The sequence below is a fragment of the Molothrus ater genome, chromosome 16 (genome assembly GCF_012460135.2).
Source record: "Molothrus ater isolate BHLD 08-10-18 breed brown headed cowbird chromosome 16, BPBGC_Mater_1.1, whole genome shotgun sequence".
Classification (NCBI taxonomy): domain Eukaryota; kingdom Metazoa; phylum Chordata; class Aves; order Passeriformes; family Icteridae; genus Molothrus; species Molothrus ater.
This window is the reverse complement of record NC_050493.2, coordinates 7,397,002-7,416,298: the sequence shown is the minus strand read 5'-3', so window position 1 is coordinate 7,416,298 and position 19,297 is coordinate 7,397,002. Positions and strand designations below refer to the sequence as shown.

Here is a 19,297-nt window from a genome sequence, read left to right as displayed (position 1 = left end):
TGTTCCTTTGCCTGCCTCTGAGGTTTGTTTCTCTTAAAACTCTGTGCCTCAGAAAAACTTGGAACTGCCTTGTAACCCATCTAGATTAATTCTGCTGCCTGTATGGACCACCCTTATCACTGAGAGCAAGATCTTCTTAAAAGTTGTCTGCCATGACTCTCAGGAAAAGTGCTTTTTTTTTCCTGTTTAATTTAAAAAGTCCTAATCTTTTAATCACCTTTTGGGAGTTCAATTGATTAAGAAACAAATAAGCTTTGTACAGGATTGTAGCAAGAGCTCCATCTTGGTATCATCACCTGATTGTGTCTTGATGTGTTTTTACACTAATGTCCATTACAAATGGGCATGGCCTCTGACTTCAGGGGTTTTATTGCCAGCCAGAATTAATGCTCACAGAGGAGGGAGGAAAGGACCTTAAGAGACATTGTCAGGAGCAGCCAGACATGAGGTTAAGCAGGAGGTGCCTGCAAGAGCTGAGGCATTCCAGCAGAAAGCAGACACTGAAGATTTTTATGGAGATAAAAACCTCTCTTGCACCATTGAAGGTATTTTGAGCAAACACACACATCATGCAGCCCTGTCTCTTCTTGCTGGCATGGAGAATAGGACATGCATGCCTCTGTGCCAGTTTGGTGAGTAACTGTAGGATTTTAAGACATTAGTACCTCCCACTACCTCTCTTAAATGCTGCCTCCTCCTAAAGTCAGCAGAGTGGCACCAGCTTGTTCACACTACAAGCAGTAATAAAACTGTTCTTTTGGGTTCCAATTTGAAACTTTTCAGATTATACTCATCTTAATCAGATGAAGAGAAAAAAGTCCATAAAGATAAAATCTAATTCACTGCAAGAAAAGCTTCTAAGTAGTGCATTTGTGCACCTTACTTTTCTCAAGCCCCATACTCTGTGCATTGGTATTAATGCCAAAATCAGTGTGCTGCTTGTGTTGTCAGTAAGAGATGGAGCTTCTACAAAATGCTAGATTTTTTGCAAAATTTTACAGCTTTAGTCCTAAACAAAGTAAGGAAGTTGGATGAATTTGTTCAGTTCATGTTTAGGATGAAAGTAAGTTCATCCTAAACATGAATTGGACAGATTCAGCTGTTTGTTGGGTTTTTTTTTTTTGCATGGGGCATGTGCTGAGTTAGATCCAGGTGCTCCAGGAAGCATGCTCAACTTGTTTCTTTTGGTTCCAAAAACTAAGATCAGCTACAAAGGAACAAGGTTTGTTACAAGTCCTCAACCCACTTTACACCCTTCAGTACTTGCTGCAGCAAATCAAACACATCACATGCTGTAAATAATTTGATTCCTTGTAGCCTTTATTGAAAATGCTTTTGAAGCTTGCCTTCTTCAAATTGTTGCAAATAAAACTACTTATTTTCACTGATGCATATTCTTAATATTCAATTATTAGTATTCTAATTATAGGTGGAGAAAAAAACCCAAACAAACCCATCAAACCCAAACAAACCAACAACCAAATCAGTATATTTATACTTCTGTATATCAAAGGGTATTTTCAGGGAATGGATGAATGGTATTACATCCTAAGAAAATAATAATAAAAAAGTATTTAGTTCAAATTTATGCTCCAGATTTTTCCACTCATTTTTATACTCAGATCAAAAGTGCAAAGCCTTTTTCCTAAGGCTAAGAACTCCACTTGATGCTTTTTATTTCATCAAGCAAGTAGATATTTCTTCCTGGTACCTGCAATTCTGAAGAAAGGACTGCCCAAACTATAAAGGCACTGCTAGGAAAATTGTTCTAATTTAAAGATATGCATTTTCACTGTACAGCCAGTAAATTTCTAAATTACTTCATTACACTCCAGTCTTTGCTTCATAGATTTCAATGTTAAGAGACAATTTCATGCTGGGAATTACCATAGCACACTATCATCCCTGAACTGCAGTTCATGAGTTTAATGTAATTGGGCTGGGGACCCATGTGAAGCACTCACATTTACAGAGCTTTCTATTTCAAGTTTAATACAGGTGTCAGATGTTCCACAAGAAACCTTTAATAACTGGTAATAGTCTGCTACTCTGATATGGTTCATTTCAGGTTTAAAACATTTAGGAAATGAACACCTGTGTGGATTGTTAAAGCACAGAGATTAGTCTATTGCCACTTTGTAACTACTCTGTGTAATAAAGAGAAATAAAAAGCAAACAATAAGGCAAATTAATTTCAAGCCTTGTGAGGATTTGTGTTACTTGTAGAATGAAATTACTTGAACAATAATGCACTGAATAAAGAATTATATTATTCAAGTCTAGTTGCTATACAAAGGTAATAGTCAAAATATTTTTTGGAAAAAATCCGCTGGTGAATAGGAAATATGTTTTTGCTGGAGAACAATGTATAGGCTTAAATCTTGATCTAATTATGGAACAGTCACCATAGCAGCTATTTTAAGATCACAGGTATTTCATCACAGTGGAATGCTGGCACTGAGCTTTATACAGTTTGTGCTAGTTTCTTTTCTCTGTAATTTTGAACTGAGTTTCTTTTGATCTGTGTAAGTGTAAATAAATCAGAGACAGGCTCAAAGCATAAATGCAGAACAAGGATATCTTCAATGTAATTAAATTTTAATATCACTATTGGTTCTTTTTACCTGGTTTCAGCTTTCCATCATTAACTGCAGAGCTTTTTCCAACAAGGCTTGTTATCTGGAGATATGGCCCACCCTGTACCATTGTGAGGGCTAATCCTTGTTCATCCCTCCCAGTCTCTGCCATCAAAGCTGCAAGCTGGGTGTGCTGAGAGAAGTCTTCCAGTGCTGTCAACAGCCCTTTGAAAAGTGAGAGGAAAACTTTACTAGCTGAAAGTGTGATATCATTCTTCAATAAAAGGTTTAAGGAGACATTTGAGAAGGTGCTGTCCCCATTCTTGAGTATCCATCCAAACAGTTAAGCCTCTCATCCTTAGTTACTTCCTTAGACTGGCATTGTGTCCTGAGTTGCTGCCAAAAGACTACATAAACTTGCTTTCTGCAAATAAATACACTGAAAGTAGTTTTTACTTAGAAATTTATTTCTTAAAAGGTCACACATTTTGCCAAGAGAAGGAGCAACAGTGCTGTTACTTAAGTATTCATTACTAGCAGCAATATATTCAGGGAAGGTAGGGAACAGGACTCAAAATAACAGAACAGAGGAGTTTCCAGCTACTAAAGACTTCAAGAAAATACAGCATGCCTATAGCAAATGGATTTTTTCAAATCACTATTTCTTCCATGCACCAATTTTTTCTGGTTTAGAGGGAATAATTTCAGCTATTTTTCATCAAAAGCCTTACAATTTTCTCCACCCTTAAGAAAATTTGTCAAGTAGAGGCGATTTCTATGGGAGTTAAGTACAGGGCTTGTCCTCCAAATAACAAATCCTACTGATTGCTGTTGAACACTTTAAGATTACTGATATCTCCATTTTGTTTGTACAGTCTGTCATCTACGTAAAATACTTACATAAAAATAAACAGCACAGGCAATCGCCCACTTGGCTTCCCGGTATGTTCCATATAGACCAGTTGTGCTGCTCTGGAAAAAACAGGTGGGTGTTCACTGTTGGAAGGAAAAAAATGGAAACTATTAGATATTTTCCAAGTACCTGTAGATGTGGGGGCTACTTGGTTCATTTACTTCAACATTCCCATACCAGAATGACAGTATTGAAGGCACAGAGCTATTGTGGCCAAACCGGGCTGGTTTCCCACATTTGGTGCATTGTTCATTTTCTGGCTACGGATTCTCACAGTTCTGTATGGCTGAATCCATTGAAAAGCATGCCATCAAAAATGGCTGTATTTGGGTGAGATTTCCAGTCACAATTAATTAGATTTCCTCCCAAAGACAGGACACAGACACAACGCTGTGTAGCGCTTCTGAGGGGCTCCACAGCCGCCAAACCTCAGTCCTTCCAGTCCCCTGTTCCCATCAGAAGCAAAATTTCAGAATTTTTCTGCAATTTCAGCTCATGCCCAGCCTCGCAAAGGAATAAAGAGCAGGGACTCGAGAAACAGAATGCAGTTTTTTGGGGTGAACACCTCCAGCCCCTCACGACAGCCCCGCCCCGGGGCACCGCCCGCCCCACCCTCGCCATGTGCCCCGCCCATGACCGGGCCACACCCACCGGCGGCGCTTGGCCCCGCCCCGCCCGCTCCGCGCCTTCTGGCCAGCCCCGCCCTTGACCCGCCCACCAGCGCAAACTCCACCTATCACACATAAGCCACGCCCTTCTCCCACCAGTCGGCCCCGCCCATCTGAGTCAGGCCCCGCCCCGCGCTGCCCAGGGAAAGCCGCCGCGGCCCCGGAGCTGCCCCGCCCCTGCCCGGCACCGGCACCGCCCCCCGCGGGAAGCCCCGCCCCGCCCGGGGCGCGCGCCGGGGACCGCGGGTTCCCCTTCCGGAGCGGCCGCCGCCCCCCCGCCCGCCGGGTTCGCTTCCGGCGCCGTCCGGGGTCCGTTCCTGCCGCCGCCGCCGAGCGCGGCGCGGGGCCCATGGAGCCGCGGCCGTGAGGCGCCCCCGGCCCGGGCCCGCTGCGGGAGCCGGGCGGAGGCCGGAGCCGGGTGCCGCCGGAGCCGGAGGAGATGGACAAACTGACCATCATCTCAGGATGCCTCTTCCTGGCTGCCGACATCTTCGCCATCGCCAGCCTGGCGAACCCGGACTGGATCAACACCGGCGAGTCCGCGGGTGAGGGCGGCCGGCGGCGGGACCCGCCTGCGGCGTGCGGCAGGTGGCCGGGAGAGGGCTCCGGCAGCGCTCGGGGGGCTCGGGGCGGGCGGGGCGCGGGACCGGGCGGCGGTGGGGCTGCCGTGAGGGGCCGGAGGGAGCCCAGCCCGGGGGCTGCCGCCCGCGGGGCCCAGGAGCGGCTGGGCCGGGTCCCGGGGGCTCCCGGGGCCGCTCCCCCGGGGCGGCGGCGACTGAAGTGGCCGGGGGAGCTGGTGGGACCCAGCCCCGGCAGAGCCCCCGGCGGTGCCTCCCGGCCGCCTCGGCCGAGCCCGGTCTCCCGAGGGGTCCTGCAGAGCCCCCCAGCCCGGAGCTGAGGGCCAGGGCAGCATCCCTGCCTGCGCCTCCCAGGTGCCGTCACCTTGGACAGGGAATTGAGATCTATCTCTGCTTACTTTGCGGCAGGTTTGGAGTCTCTCGTACTACACTGACGTTCCCTTTGTTGCAGGGAAGTTCTTGCTTCCCTACATCTTTTTTTTTTTTCCCCAGAATATTTCCTGCGTGCTGATTTTTATCAGCTTTTAAGCCGGGATCCCATGTGGCTTTTATTTTAGAGTGTGGCATTGTTTACTTTAAACGAACAAGGATTTGAGCATCTTTCTTTTTACTAATGATGTGATTGTTTATGAACAATTTATTTCAGTCCGTTGATAAAGACCTGCATGTTCTGATCAGTGGAGCAGGGAGAGAGAACAGGAGGAGGGCAGCTCTTTGATCTCATGTCCCAGAGGAACCCAAAGCTCCCTGTCAGGAAAGGAAGCCATCCTTACTGCCAGCAGATTAAACTAACTTAACCACTTTGACCGGCCACAGGAGCCGAGGGAGCAGCATGCAGCTGGGTCAGGGAGGTTTGGGCTGGGGATCAGAGGCTGCTCAGGCACTGACCAGGCTCCCCAGGGCAGTGATCACAGCATTACACCTCTGTGTGTTCAGGAAGTGTTTGGACAGTGCTGTCAGGCACATGGTGTGATTTTTGGGGCTGTCCTGTGCAGAGCCAGGACTGGGACTTGATGATCCCTCTTGATGGGACTTGATGCCCCTTTCAGCTCAGGAGATTTTGTGATTCTGTGACTTTTCCTAAACTTATGATTTCCTAGCAAAAAAAAAAAATGCTTGGAAAAATGCTTCCACAGGTTAGTACAGAGAAAACTGTCTGGTTGTAAAGACTTTTGTCATAAATTCTTGCAGAGGACTTGAAACATTTTCTTCATCTGGCTTGCATCTTCCATGCCTGGTATTCAATGCATGTGAACAGTTGAACTGATTCAAGTTGTGTCCTATTTCCTTTATTCTAATGAAGTAGAGTATTAAAAACTATTTGGGATTGGTGACTGTACTCTGACCAGACTGTACTTATGGCTTATTTGATTTGTTTCTAATTACCTAGTCTAGAAGCCAGACTTTCCTGCATGGTTCAGAGGGAAGGAACGAGTCCCTTCCCCAAGTGCAGCCTTCAGGAACTCCCTGGGTGACTTCACCATTCCTCCTGTAGCTAATTGTGATGATTTTCCTGCCTATGGCTAGATAAAATAGCTGCTTCTTTTCTCTTATAATTCCACCTAACAGCAGTGCTGTGGTAATGAGCCCTTCTTCAGGGGCTTAAAGTCAAATAAAATGGTATTAATTTCAAATATTTAAATGTCCTTCTGAAGTCCTGCCTCATGTTAGCAGATTTTGTGCAATGTGTAAGTTGTTGGATTCTCTCTGCATCTATAGAAAGGAGATAACAAAAACTATTCTGAAAAAAGTGCTCATGGAAGAAACAGTCCTTTGGGAACTAAGCACAGTCCATTATGTTATTTTGTAAAGAAAAATGTTTTCTATCTCTTTGTGATACAAAAATTGTGTCCTAAAATATTTTAAGCAGCAATCATTATTTCTTTACTTAGTGGATGATTACTTGAGAATCATCTGCCATTTCTGAGGTGCAACTAACAGTTTTAATTAGGCTGGCAAACATGAAATCTGGATTTTTCTGAGGGACTTCAGCAGTCAAAGAATATTTTGACAGACCTAAACCTTTTTTTTCATTTGCTCTATTTTGAAGCCAAACAAATTGTTGTCTTGATAAAACCATAAAGGGAGAGCTACCATCCTTAATGACTCTTTTGTAGATTTTTATTGATATAGGATTCAATGCAGTATTATAAGAGTTGTGCTTAAAAGCAATACAAATGTTTATTTCTGGTGCTCAGACCTTCTAAAATGAGCCATTTGCCCAAACTGCAAATAAAGGAAGTGTGGAGATGCCCATTGAACCAAGGACTTCCTCTAGTATTGAATTATGAGCTGGATGCTTTCATGAGTGCCATTCATTACCCAGAGGCTGCTGGGCAGAGCTGTGGCACAGGAGGGCACAGCCCTGCTGGTGGAACCTGTCCCAGCTGCTGGTGACAGTCAGGGACTCTCAGAGACGGCTGTGCTTGGAGCACATCCAAGGCATCCAGCTTCCATATGTGCCACTAAGAAGCAGGGGTTTTCTGGAGCATCCTGCGCTCGGCTGGTGAAAGGAACTATTTGGTAAAAGAAAATATTTCTTTGCTTTATCTCTGTGTTCTTAGGTTCATCTCCTGTGGGAATTATTCTAGATTCTGCCCCTACAAGTCAGCCTGGTAGTGAGGAGGAAGGGGAGTAAGAGTGTTTGTCTGCTTGGCTGCTGTCCTGGGGTTCTGGAAGGCAGTGTGGAACAGCCTGGTCTCCTCAATACTGCAGCTGTTTGAGCATGGCAGAGAGCAGAGGTCTTGGCAAACCTGGGAAGGCAGCGCTGCGTTGGCTCATTCAGAGCTGTTTACAGCCACTAAGGTTGGGAACCTGGGCTTATGTTTCAGGGAAAAAATACCTGATTTGAATGCTAAACAATATGTACCTCTTACTCCAGAGATAGTGATGAGTTTCAGCTAAATTGGATAGCAAAATAAATCACTGGCTTTATTACTTCTCTGAAAAATCGAGATAGTTTTCAATTTTTTTAAATCAATATAGAAGGGCTGATTAGTCTCCTAAAATTACTCTTAAAGATAAGTTTTATAGTAATTTGAAAAATGTTGTCTATAGAAATTTCTCCCCAGCAATTATCAGCAAAGGATTGCAACTGAGATTATTGAAGGTCTCAGATGCTTGTCTGTCCTTAGGCCAGAGGAACTACACCTTTGTGAGCATGGGTCCAAGTCTCTATTGGACACTTTTTCTTGATGTAGTTTTGTAAGAATTGTTCATTAACTTGGTTTCAGATATTTCATACATCTTTAAGATGGTAAAAGAAAGATGAAAATTAAATAGATTTTTCTTACAGTGAGTTCTCTGTGAGGTTTTGTTATGCTTGCTGTGCAAGTACAGAACACTGATAACTCCAGTCTGGAAACCAATGGCTGCTCAGTATTCTTGCACTGACTGCCTTTTCTTATCAAACTGACACTCTGTGTGAGAAATAAGGACAGAGTTGGCTTTAATTTCAGCCAATGCCCAAAGTGCCACTGATTTCAGTAGGAAGGAATTTTGCTCCTGTATCTCTACACTTCTGCAAAGAACTTTATAAGCTGATAGTTTTGTCTCCATATGTTCCTTTTTTTTGTGTGGGAGGGTCTTTAATGATTTTGATATTTTGTCTTCAGTAGGGGAGGAAGGGGGATAGAAGCAGCTCTAGCTTCAGCTCTCAACTCTTTTATAGGAAAAATGGTATGAATAGTATGCACAGTTGAAATTAGAGACATTAAAAGCTGTACATGCGGGGGATTGACAATTTGAATTGCTTTTATGGGGTTTAGGATAGGTCAAGTAATTCAAGGGAATAATTTAATCAAGTAAAATCTCCCTTCAGAAAGCTAAGCTATCAGTTTGTTTATGTGGCTTAGTCATCCCTTCCTATGTAGCATGATTGTTCATTTGATTCCAATTTACAGAACAACTTGTACCCTTTTTATAGCAGTCCTTGAGTTAACATGGGTGTCAGGATTTAGGGGTGCTGAACTGATGGGTAACTCCTAAAGCAAGGACACATCACATCCTCCTGTGCTGATCCACAGGTCACCAGGGAGCAGTACACAGTACAATGTTATGGCCAGGGCACTCAGCACATGCCCAACATATTTGTGTTCAGCAGAGCTTCCAATTTCATCCTGAATCTATGACAAAAGTATCAAGGCCACTTGTGTTAGGAATTATACTTTTCATTTAAACTGCCTTCTGTATCTTGCTGTGCAGTAACAGAGTGATAATGAATTGTAAATCTAGAATATAACATTTGTTTAAAGTTGTCTGTTTACCAGTACTGCCTTTCTGTGTATCTTCTAAAGTGTTATGTGTAGTTCTTGGGGTTTGCATACTCAGTTACTTTTTTATTTGTGAAGGATGATTTCAGATGCAGTGGTCTTACAGAAGAGCAGGCTCTGTGCAGCAGGCCATTCCTCCTGAGGCAGTGAACTCCCTGCTCCTGTGGAATGAGTTGTCTAGCACTTAGTGAAAAATGACTGATGTCCAGTGTTATTCCTCTGTATGTCATAGCTCTTCCTGAGGAATTCTGTTTCACGGGTCCAGCAGGACCTGTAGCTTTGTTGGGATCAGCTTAATGACCTATCACAGGTAGTACAACCAGGCAGTGATTCCTGGCTCCTGCAGAGCTTGAGACCACTGAAATATTTTTCTCTAATTGGAGCACTGACTATACATGGCATAAACCCAAGACCACATGAAGGTGCTCAAAGGAAACAGTACTTCTAAATAGAATAAAACAGATAAAGTAAATAAAGTATCCACAACTTAAAGAGGTGTACACTTGAGTTCCAGCTGGCATTATTGTTCTAAATGAAGTTGTCTGCTCAAAAAGTAGTGATATGTAGAAGTCAATATGACATATTACCAGTGACTTCTGCCCTTCAGGGCCTGTGCTGAGAGACTGTTCATGTACAATGCTCCCCTGAGGACAAGTCATGGTATAGAGCAGCCATTGTGCTGTCCTCTGAAGGAGATAGTGTTGTTTTTGTGATGTGTGGATAGCTGGCTTTTCAAAACTGGTTGTAAAAGGGTTCTGGTGATTGTTTGTTAAGCACCTTGCAATATACTCAAAAAAACACAGTATGCATCTCCCAGCTGTTCTCAGTAGAAAGTGATGGGACATGGTAGGAAGCAATTCTACAAAATTACTTTTTCCTAATGTTTTTTGTGCTATCATGTAGTGACTGTGACAGGAGAAGTTATTTGCCCTTTCATGAACCTGTTTGGATTGCATGCTGAGAATACAGATAAAAGGAGGATGATACAGAGAATGAAGATTTATGTACCATCAGGTCCTAGAGGTGAGTGCTGAAAAGCAATCTCCCAAGCCATCTGAACATCAGAGTGTTAAAATTAGATTGTAGGACATCATTTTCAGAAAAACACATTTCTTTGATGGATGCTCCCAGGTGTATGAGGAAGGAGGGAAAGGTGGTGGTGGGTTGTGATGTGTTGCTGATGCCCACAGTGAGGGATGAGGACTTCCTGCTCCTAAGATGCAGGCTCTGCCAGCAGCACTTGCATTCCAGAGAATTTGCCACTGCTTTAAAAACAACAATACCAAACCCAAACAAGAACAAGATTCTGAACCCATATAATCTGAATACTCTAATAAGAGTGGCCTGTTAATGGGTCTGCCTGGACTGGGAGGGTCAGTGCCATCTTTAAAAGGAACATTTCCATTCCACTTTGTGTCTGTAGATGTCTTTCAAGTGGATGTAAAAATGTGACGAAGCAGAGTGTTTGAATTGTGCTTGGGTTCTGTAATCGACCAGGCCTTAAGGCACAAGAAAAATCAATAGAAAGGCATTGTTGTAATGGATTAATTTTGTGCTTACTCAACCACTCAGCATTTAAACATATGGAACTATTTTATGTGTAGGAAGAATCTCATGAAAGAGAGCTGTGTCAGCCTGGTTATTTGAGCCTGCCAGAGAAGACATGAGAGAGCCAATTGTTTTTGTCCATAGAGGAACTGATGTTTTACATCTGCTTTTGAACAAATACAAACTCATGCTGCTCCTGTTAGGTGCATGTTTTGTTTTCACTTTAGCATACAAAAAGGTACAAAACTGTTAGTTTGCCTTCCACCAATCCTGTTGAATTCCTCACTCTCTAATTAGAGTTAGGTAAGAAATACCTGATTATATTGTACAGACCTGGGAGCCAATAACTTTCAAATCCAGCATCTGGCATGGCTGACTTTGGATTTTGGTAAATTATTGTGGTAGTACCTCAGTTTCTTCCTCTGTAAAACAGAGATGGTATCTTTATCACAGTAACTTCTATTAGCATTAGCAGCAAAGCTTTAATTTCATTTTGTTTTTTACTTTTGTTTCCTATCACAGTTTTACTTTATTAAACTAAGGGGAGCAATCACAGAATAACAGGCATTTCATTTGGCTTTTCTAGTAGTAGGTGCTTTACATAAGGTATTTGAGTTTCAGATATTTGGAATAACCTTTTTATTTACTTACCAGCAGTGTTCACAGTTCCTACAGGACTAAATTCTATTTTATGTGCAGATACAGATTTGTTTTCTGTCCATCCTGTGCTTTACTCAAGATGTATGTAACTGTAAAGCTGCTTTATACACTGATGGTTTGTCTGTGGGGAAGGTGCCCTGTTGAAACTTCACCTTTGTGTCTTCAGGAAGTAACCTGCCTTTCCTCTGTTTTTTAAATTAACTTAGACCTGATTTGAGGTGTGTGTATTACATTTGTTGCCACAAACTTACATTGAAATCAACACAAGAGTAACTTAAATGTATGAGTCTTAAGAGTAAGGATTCAATAGTGTGTACTGCAAAACAAAGATGTAAAATTGTCTGAAATAATAAAAAAAAAAGAAATCCTGTTAATGGCTGGGGCTTATTAAAAACATTTGTATTGTTAAGTTTCCAGCCAGCACTTACATGTGAGCAGCATTATGTAAACTCCATTTGTACTTTTGCCAAAGCAAAGAAGATCAGTAGGTCAAACTTTTAAGCTTGACCTACTTTTTTTTTCATAGGTAGTTCACAACAGCTCAACTTTTCCCCATTTATTTTCATGCTGTGCAGTGTGTAGGATTTTCATCTTAGACAGGAGTTCTTCACCTCGTTCTTGAATTCTTTTCCAGCAGTGGTTGAGACCTTTGTATTTCAGAAGAATGTAACTGAAGGAACTCATGGATGAGGAAGTATTTTGAACTTCACACAGAGAATAAATGCTGCTATCTATTTTAGAAACAGATGCAACATTATGTTTGTTGTATGGTGGAACAAATACAATATGGAGGCTGTTTTATTCTTCTACAAAGTTATTTGGGAAAACTATAAAATTATTTAAAATTTTTAGTTCATACAATTTTAAATTTAAAAATCATTTTCCTATTACCTAGGAAGTTGTAAGTTTTTATTGTAATTCACAGCACCTACAAATTTAGTAGTTGACAGAGTTTTTTATTAGTAAGGGCTATATGTAGGAAAAAAGTTCTTTGATAATTTTGCAGCAATCCCCTTATGTATGCTTCAGCTGCTTTGCTCAATTTCACTTTTCTTCCCCAAGCCTCTGACTGATGGAGATATACACAGATCTGAAAAACTGGAGATATGGCCAAGAAGAGGATCTGTGCAGGGTACGTGTCTGTTTTAAGGAGAAGGGAAACAAACCAGGCTGGCAAAGCACTGGCCTGATTCTGTAGGGATCTATATGGAATCAATGGTCACAGGTTACATCCCTTCACAGGGTGAAACTTTTGAGCTCTTCCTCTGATATAACTTTATTTCCTGTCTGATGTATTGTCTTGTATACATATTTTAAATTTTGTAAGTAGAGTTGATGGCAAGAGTTTGGTCTCTCGGGTGCGCTAGGAGATGTCTGATTGTGATGGTTTGTGTGTGGGATGGGCTAATCCAGTAGGAAATGCTTGCTGCTAAGAGCTGAGGTTCAAAATTCACAGAGTGTGTGTAGGGCCTGGTTCCTGTCTTTGAGTAAAACATACTCAGTCTGTTCCATCTGGGTCCTTGGGATAATCTAAAATGCTCCCTTGTGAGGACAGCAAAAGCCTCCCAGTGATTCACTGCAGTGTTCAAAGCCAGCACAGCCCAGTGCAATAGGCAACAGTTGGCTGCTACCCAAAAACCTCCTGGGAGCTGCAGTTCTGTGCCATAAATTACAAAGCACTTTGGGATCATTAAGGATGACAGTCTCTCAAGGTGTAGTGATTAATAACCCACTTGGATGTTTAAATACTTGTCCAGTTGAAGACAGTTCACATTTGGCCTTGAACTTACTTGGTGGTGAGCAATTCTCTGTGCCATTGTTTGCACTCTGCATTAAAAGCACTGGGCTGTCTCTGAGCTTGGTTCATCCAAGAATTTAATAATCAAATGACAGTGTTCATAGACAGTAAAGTCAGGTAGGTTATTTCTGTAGTGCTCATCATGGAGCCAGCTTCCCAGTTTGTATTCCTGCAGTTCTTATTCCTGGGCTTTGCTTTCTTTCACCCAGGTTGTTCTGAAGTGGTTTCTACTTCTCTTGCTGTGACTACTTTCTGCTATTGGCAGCAACATGATTTAGTTGTATTTTAAGGGATCAGAACAGGACATATGATCATTCAGTGTACCTCAGAACTGTTTTGCTGTGAATATTTCAGAAGGGCTGCTTTGAATCTAGATTCTTCATACTTTCTCAAATATATGGCATATATACTAAGTTCTGCAATAAAATCTTTGTATACACAGAAATGAGAGGGATCCTGACTTTGTTGATAAGCAGGGCAAATATACAAGTAAGGGGGAATGATTTTGTTGGTGACTTCATCAGTGTGAACTTAATGTATCAAACATTAACAACCTCTAATTGTAATGTCTTTATTCCAAAGTAAAGTGAAGAAAACTCATGAAGGGTTGTCATGGGCTTCACGCTTCCAGAAAAATGACTTCTGTGTAGTGGGTGACTTGTTTGACTTGAAAACTTGCTTTGATATATTTGATCTTCTCTATACAAAAGAGAAATACTCAACATTGAGCATTAAGAGATATTTTTTCTCAATCATAGACAGTAATCCAACAGTATTCCCACGGTCAGTGGAAGTGTCAGCTCCAGAACTGCAACACTGGAAGAATCTGATTTCCTTTCTTGTAGAGGAGAAAAGGCACTGCTGCTTCCTCTGTGCCTGTTGATGTGAGGAGCATTGTAGGCGTTTCATACTGTGGGGGAAGAGAAGTCACAAGGGTGAAGAAAGAACTTTTTTATTTTCCTTAGGTTGAATTGCATTCTGAAACGAATTGTGCACCTAAATTCGTGCGTTAATGATGTGCTCTCCATCGTAGAAACTCGTGGGAAGAAGCATGTTTCACTTTGCTTTTTAAACCCACACTTAATTCAATTTAAAAACTATGCAACAAGATTGTACAGGAAACCTGAAGAGATTGAAAGGCCCAGAATTTTTAATGTGGTCCCATAAATTCTTTCAGTGAAATATTTCTGGGTCAGTCACCAATTTCAAGAAGCATTCTGAAGTTTAATACATGAAAAATGATGAAATAAAGAGAGTAAAGGCCAGAAGTAGCAGTTGCTGTTTCACAAACAGAAGTCTGTTGACTTATGCCCAATGTAAGCTGAAGTAAATGTTCCCTGTAAGTAGATGTTCAGTAAGATGAAGTTGGTGATAAGAACAGAGGATCTCTTGGTTGTTTATATAAAATCTAAAATTAGAATGAATCTGTTTCAAAACGTCAATATAACAACTGTATAAACATCTGTTAACAGATACATTCTTTGAAGCACTATATAACATTTGGTTGCTTTTCAAGAACAGTCCTGCTCATTGTTTTAATAAAATGGTATTTTACTTCAGTGAAGTGCAAATTTAACTGTTCAGGAATGGTCTGTCTTCTCTTATACTAGTAAAAAAAATAAAAGAGAACTCTCCAGACTCCAGCAGTCTATTTTTGTAGATGCCAATTTGTGATAAGGGAGAAAGTGTTATCACCACACAGACAGCACCTGTTAATTGCCTAAATAATTCAGGCTTAAATTATGCAGGCTTCTAAAACAAGGACTTGCCCTAGCAAAAGCAATAGGAAAATACGTACTTCAGGATAAATCCTGATTATGCTTCCTGCATTCCTATTGTTCTTTGTTTTTAATATTTTTGTTGTGATGTGAACAGCAAGTAAATGCCTAAATTTGAGAATTATTACTGCAGAAGAAGGTTGGAGTTTGTTTTGCTTTATTTTCCAGTTTGCCTTTTGTATTTGTGTGGGCTTAAAATATTAATTAGCCAGGAAACTGTGTGCCAGCAGTCCTGAAGGACAACTTGTATGTAGTTAAGCTATATCTCAGTCTGTCTTTCAGCACATGAAGTGTTACTTGTACACAATTAAATCTTGGCCCTGTACCTAATCCCTATTTGAAGTGCAGTTTAACCTGTATTCCCAGTTGTTACAAGCATGTCATACACAGATTTGGCAACAGTTAGAAAGTGCCTTTAGGAATAAAAAGTAAGGTTAAGTTTTATTTTACTTGAAGTACTGTTCTAGTAGCAATGAAATACATTCTTTGGGTAAATAGGTGCTGTTCTTCTGTTGATAAAAGGGCCTTATGAAAAAAGCAAGTCTAGTAGACAGAGACAGGGTCTTGTATGTCCCCAGTGAGTATAGTGTTGGTACCCTGTGTGTCCAAGGAAGGACTTGCAAGACCAGAAATGTGCTTAATCTTTCCAATTTTTCTAGTGGTTTTAATGAAGGATTACTTCTACCTGCAAACCTCCCTTCTCATGTCCTCATTGCTATAAATACAATCCTGCCATCAGTTATGTGCTGTAAAGAAACTGCCACAATTGTTAGTACATTTGGTTTGGGGTTTGAATGTTCTGTTCTTTATTTAGCATACTCTGTTGTACTTTCAGGTAATCTGGGCCTAAAATATTCTGTCAGTAGTGGACCAAGAGAAAGTTGTGCTCAGGTGTAGGCAAACACTGAAGCACATAAGGTGTATTTAGGCTGTTTGAAACTTTGCAAATGTGTTTCTAACCATATAAATGCCAAAATGCATTTCAGCACTTCTCTTTTCACCATCACCACTGGGTGATTCATGAGGCCATGGAGGAGCCAGATCAGTGGGTGTCCTTGGAGCATGTCTGATGCAAGCTGAGATCAGTGCAAAGCACAACAGTTATGTCTGACAGAGGAAGATGATCTTTACTCGTCATGAATTTAATTTGTTAAAATGCACAAGCAATCTTGAAGTCAGAGCCAGGGCCTGAATCTTCCCCCTACGTTGATTGCTTTTGTCATTATCTTAGAGAAGTTGCTTTAGGCTGTAACCAGGAAGGTTGAGAGTTGTTTTCTCTCCATGAATAAAAAAGAGGGACAGCAATAGGGTACTTTAGTTGGTGTGGTTTGGGAACTTTGGTGTATCTGTTGTGATTTGCTTGAATATATCTAATAAGTTTATAACTCAACTAACTTGGGGAAATTATGCTTTTGGATATGCAGGAGTTAAAAATGGAGGGCTTTGAAGTCCATTTGTTGCCAGCCTGTGAACAGACCATCTTCTAAAACACCTGTGTGGAAGGTGATCCACTGCACTGTGAGATCCAGAATTCCTGTGTTGTTCTGGTCGTGTTTTGTTGTACCACATGGCAAACCCTGGTGCTGCCATTGCTGTGCCAGCCCAGTCACTTCGTGTCACTGGCTCTTGGTGCTGCAGCCCCAGAGAGTTGCACATCACCCTTACAGCTGCAGGTGCTGAGCAGAACACTTCTGAGGAGGTTGGGGCAGGGTTGTGTGGTGGACTGGATAAAGAGGTATCATTTTACAGCTCTGTCTCAAGCCAAACATAACTAACTGTTAAAAAGAACACAAGCTCATCAGATGTTAAATGGCAGAACAGCTGTGGGTGTCATAGCTTGTGGCTTTCAGCTGAACATATGGCATAAAATGGTGTGGCTGACTCAAAAAAATCACTTTTAAATATTGACACTGCCTTTGATCTTTTCTTTTTTTAGTCAGTGAGTTTTGTCAATTTTGAGTAGCTCTACTTTGGTTGGAGGAAAAATGGAAATAACTAGATTCTTTGTTTGTGTTTTATATTAAATAAAACATTGCTTTCTTATTTTAGGAAAGTTCTCTCTTTTTTCCCAGGCCCTTGCAACTTCAGAAACTGTAAAGATTCTAGTCACTGACAAAACTGCTCCATTGTGAAAATGCTTATAATGTTAGAAAATAAACAACCAGAAGGATGCAGCTTATTAGAGGTCCTTTTAACCAGCATTTAATTAATGCTGTCTTCTGAAGTAGGGATGAATACCTTCTTCTGAAGGAAAGAATACCTTCAGCACGGGCAGATTTCTTGGCTCTGATATGTGAGAACACACAGCCTTTGTTGTGTCAGGAGAGTTGTTCTGCATTAGTGCCCGAGGGTAGCTCTTAGAGAGTCTGGTGATCCATCACAAAAAAAATCTAAAAAAGAGAGGGCTTGCAAAATTAAAAAAACATTAAGTAGACTCAATACACAAGCACCAGGGCATTGAGAGTTACTAGAATTCAGAAATAAACTCACTTTTTATTAGTCCAAATGTCTGCAATTTAGGCATCTCTTAGAACTAATGTATCATAATGATTGTCATCTGTAGTAATAAACTTTTCTAATATGTGTAAGTCTTTCTCAATAGATGACCCCTGATTTTTTTCCTTGGGAAAGGAAGAGGGAGGGCGAAGACTGTGGGTTTTGTGGAGGGGGGTTTGGTTTGCATTAGGCATGATACAAACACAGAATTGAAAAGTTTTAAGGCAACTTGGCACCAGATGTTCTTCAGCAGCAAGGCAGGCTTTTCTGCTAATATACCACAACTCTTTGGACATTGGCTTTAGACTTTAAAATTTGGAATTCTTCTCTTTAAAAGTCAGTAAGATTCTAAGGAGTACCAAAAATGGTATCTAATGAGTTCAGTTCTCTGGAAATTATATTGTTAAATATAGATAAATTGGTAGGTTCCTCATAGCTAACATAAGCTGTGTTTGAAGCCAGGGATATTACCTCACCTGTATGAATATTTTTAAGAATATTTTGTTCCTGAAGCAAGTAAATATCCTTTACATCTCTAGAGCAAGAAGGATGATCCATTTCAAAGTTGCTTTGGAAGGAAGAGAGCATCAGATTTGAGAAAAGGGGATAAATGGAGTAGAAGAGAAATAGCATTATTTTACAACAAGGACTCTTATAACAAGGACTCTTACATCAAGGTTCTTAAAAGAGGCCCTCTAGATGTAACAAGAACTTGACAAGTAAATCTAGGTCTTTATGAAAAACTGACTTTTTAACATCATATAAATATTTTTTAGCTGTTTGCTTCATACCAATATAAATCCAGTGGGTGTATGAATTGATCTTGCATCTGGTCTTCTTCAAGGTGAGAAACTCCAAAGCTGTTTTCCCAGGGTTATGATACCTATTAGATGATTTGAGAGATAAATTGGAGTGAAGGCCAAAAGCATTAGATTTGGCATACAAAAGGTGGGAAAGATAATTTATAGTCTGTTTGTTTTGAACTGTTTTGTGTTCTGTGTCTTTGCAGCTGATCCTCTGTTATTCTTTTCAGCCTTCCTGTAGATCATCCTTTAACATTCATAAATCTTATTTTAGTGGGTCTTGGTTTCCTGTTAATCTGCTACCTGAACAAAGTCCTGAACATCCGCAGTGAGAGAATCAATCTGTTCTGCTGCATCCTGAATGCTGTACTTGCATGGTAACCTCAAAGTTATTTTAGCAGCATAAGTGCTAAAGAGCATCTACTCAAACTACCTCCATTCCTCACAAAAGAAGTGATTATTTTTGTAAGAACTGTACCAGACCTTGTATTCTCATACTTGATTAGAGACTGGCAGTTGATCTTATCTTATATTTTGATTCTTCTTTATACCCTTTATACCTATCCAGGTATTACTCAGTTACTGTGTTGTCCTACAGTGACTGAAACACAATTCTGGAAGACCAGGTGTTCAACTTGCATATAGTTACTTAGTTGTAGTCATTTATGTGTATGTGCTGTTTTTAAAAATGCTCTGATATGATGCTATTTGAGGCTGTAAACTTTTAAAAATTGATTTAGTGGGTCAAGGTTGAAAATTGAGATGATGACTGTAATTTACAAGGCTGTAACTGAACAGTTGTAGATACAGAGCAATTCTGTGAGCTGTGCCTGTGGGCCTCATTCAGTGGGACCTGACATGCAGAGATCCCATCATTCTGTCTGACTCTTACAACATGGGCCTTGCTGGACAGGATCTGGTGGTCTCACCCAGCATTATTAAATCTTTTTTCCTCCTTGGTTTTGTAAACCAGCAGGATGCTCTTATCTTTTTCCTCTTCACACCAGAGGTGGTGCCTATCCTACAGAGGCAGAACTTTTCCCCTAACCCCTGCATTTTTCTGAGTATGGCTAATCTCATAAGAAGGTACAGGGCCTGATTCCTAATGCAGTTTTGCACAGAAAAAGTAGAATTAACTGTATGGAGTACCTCCAAGACTGTGGTAGGGAATGGTCAGTACTGTCAGTTCCCTGGATTTTGGGAAAGGC

General features: G+C 41.0%; 1 protein-coding gene across 1 annotated transcript in view; it reads left to right on the top strand.

Annotated features, from left to right (window-relative positions):
• Positions 1–4,467: 4,467 nt before the first annotated feature.
• The window catches only part of MOSMO (modulator of smoothened), a 29,564-nt gene continuing 14,734 nt past the window's right edge, over positions 4,468–19,297 (top strand). Inside the window, exon 1 of the mRNA XM_036392719.2 lies at positions 4,468–4,702. Within this exon, the coding sequence (XP_036248612.1) occupies positions 4,597–4,702 (106 nt within the window). The 5' untranslated portion in view covers positions 4,468–4,596. The remainder of the gene's footprint in view (positions 4,703–19,297) is intronic.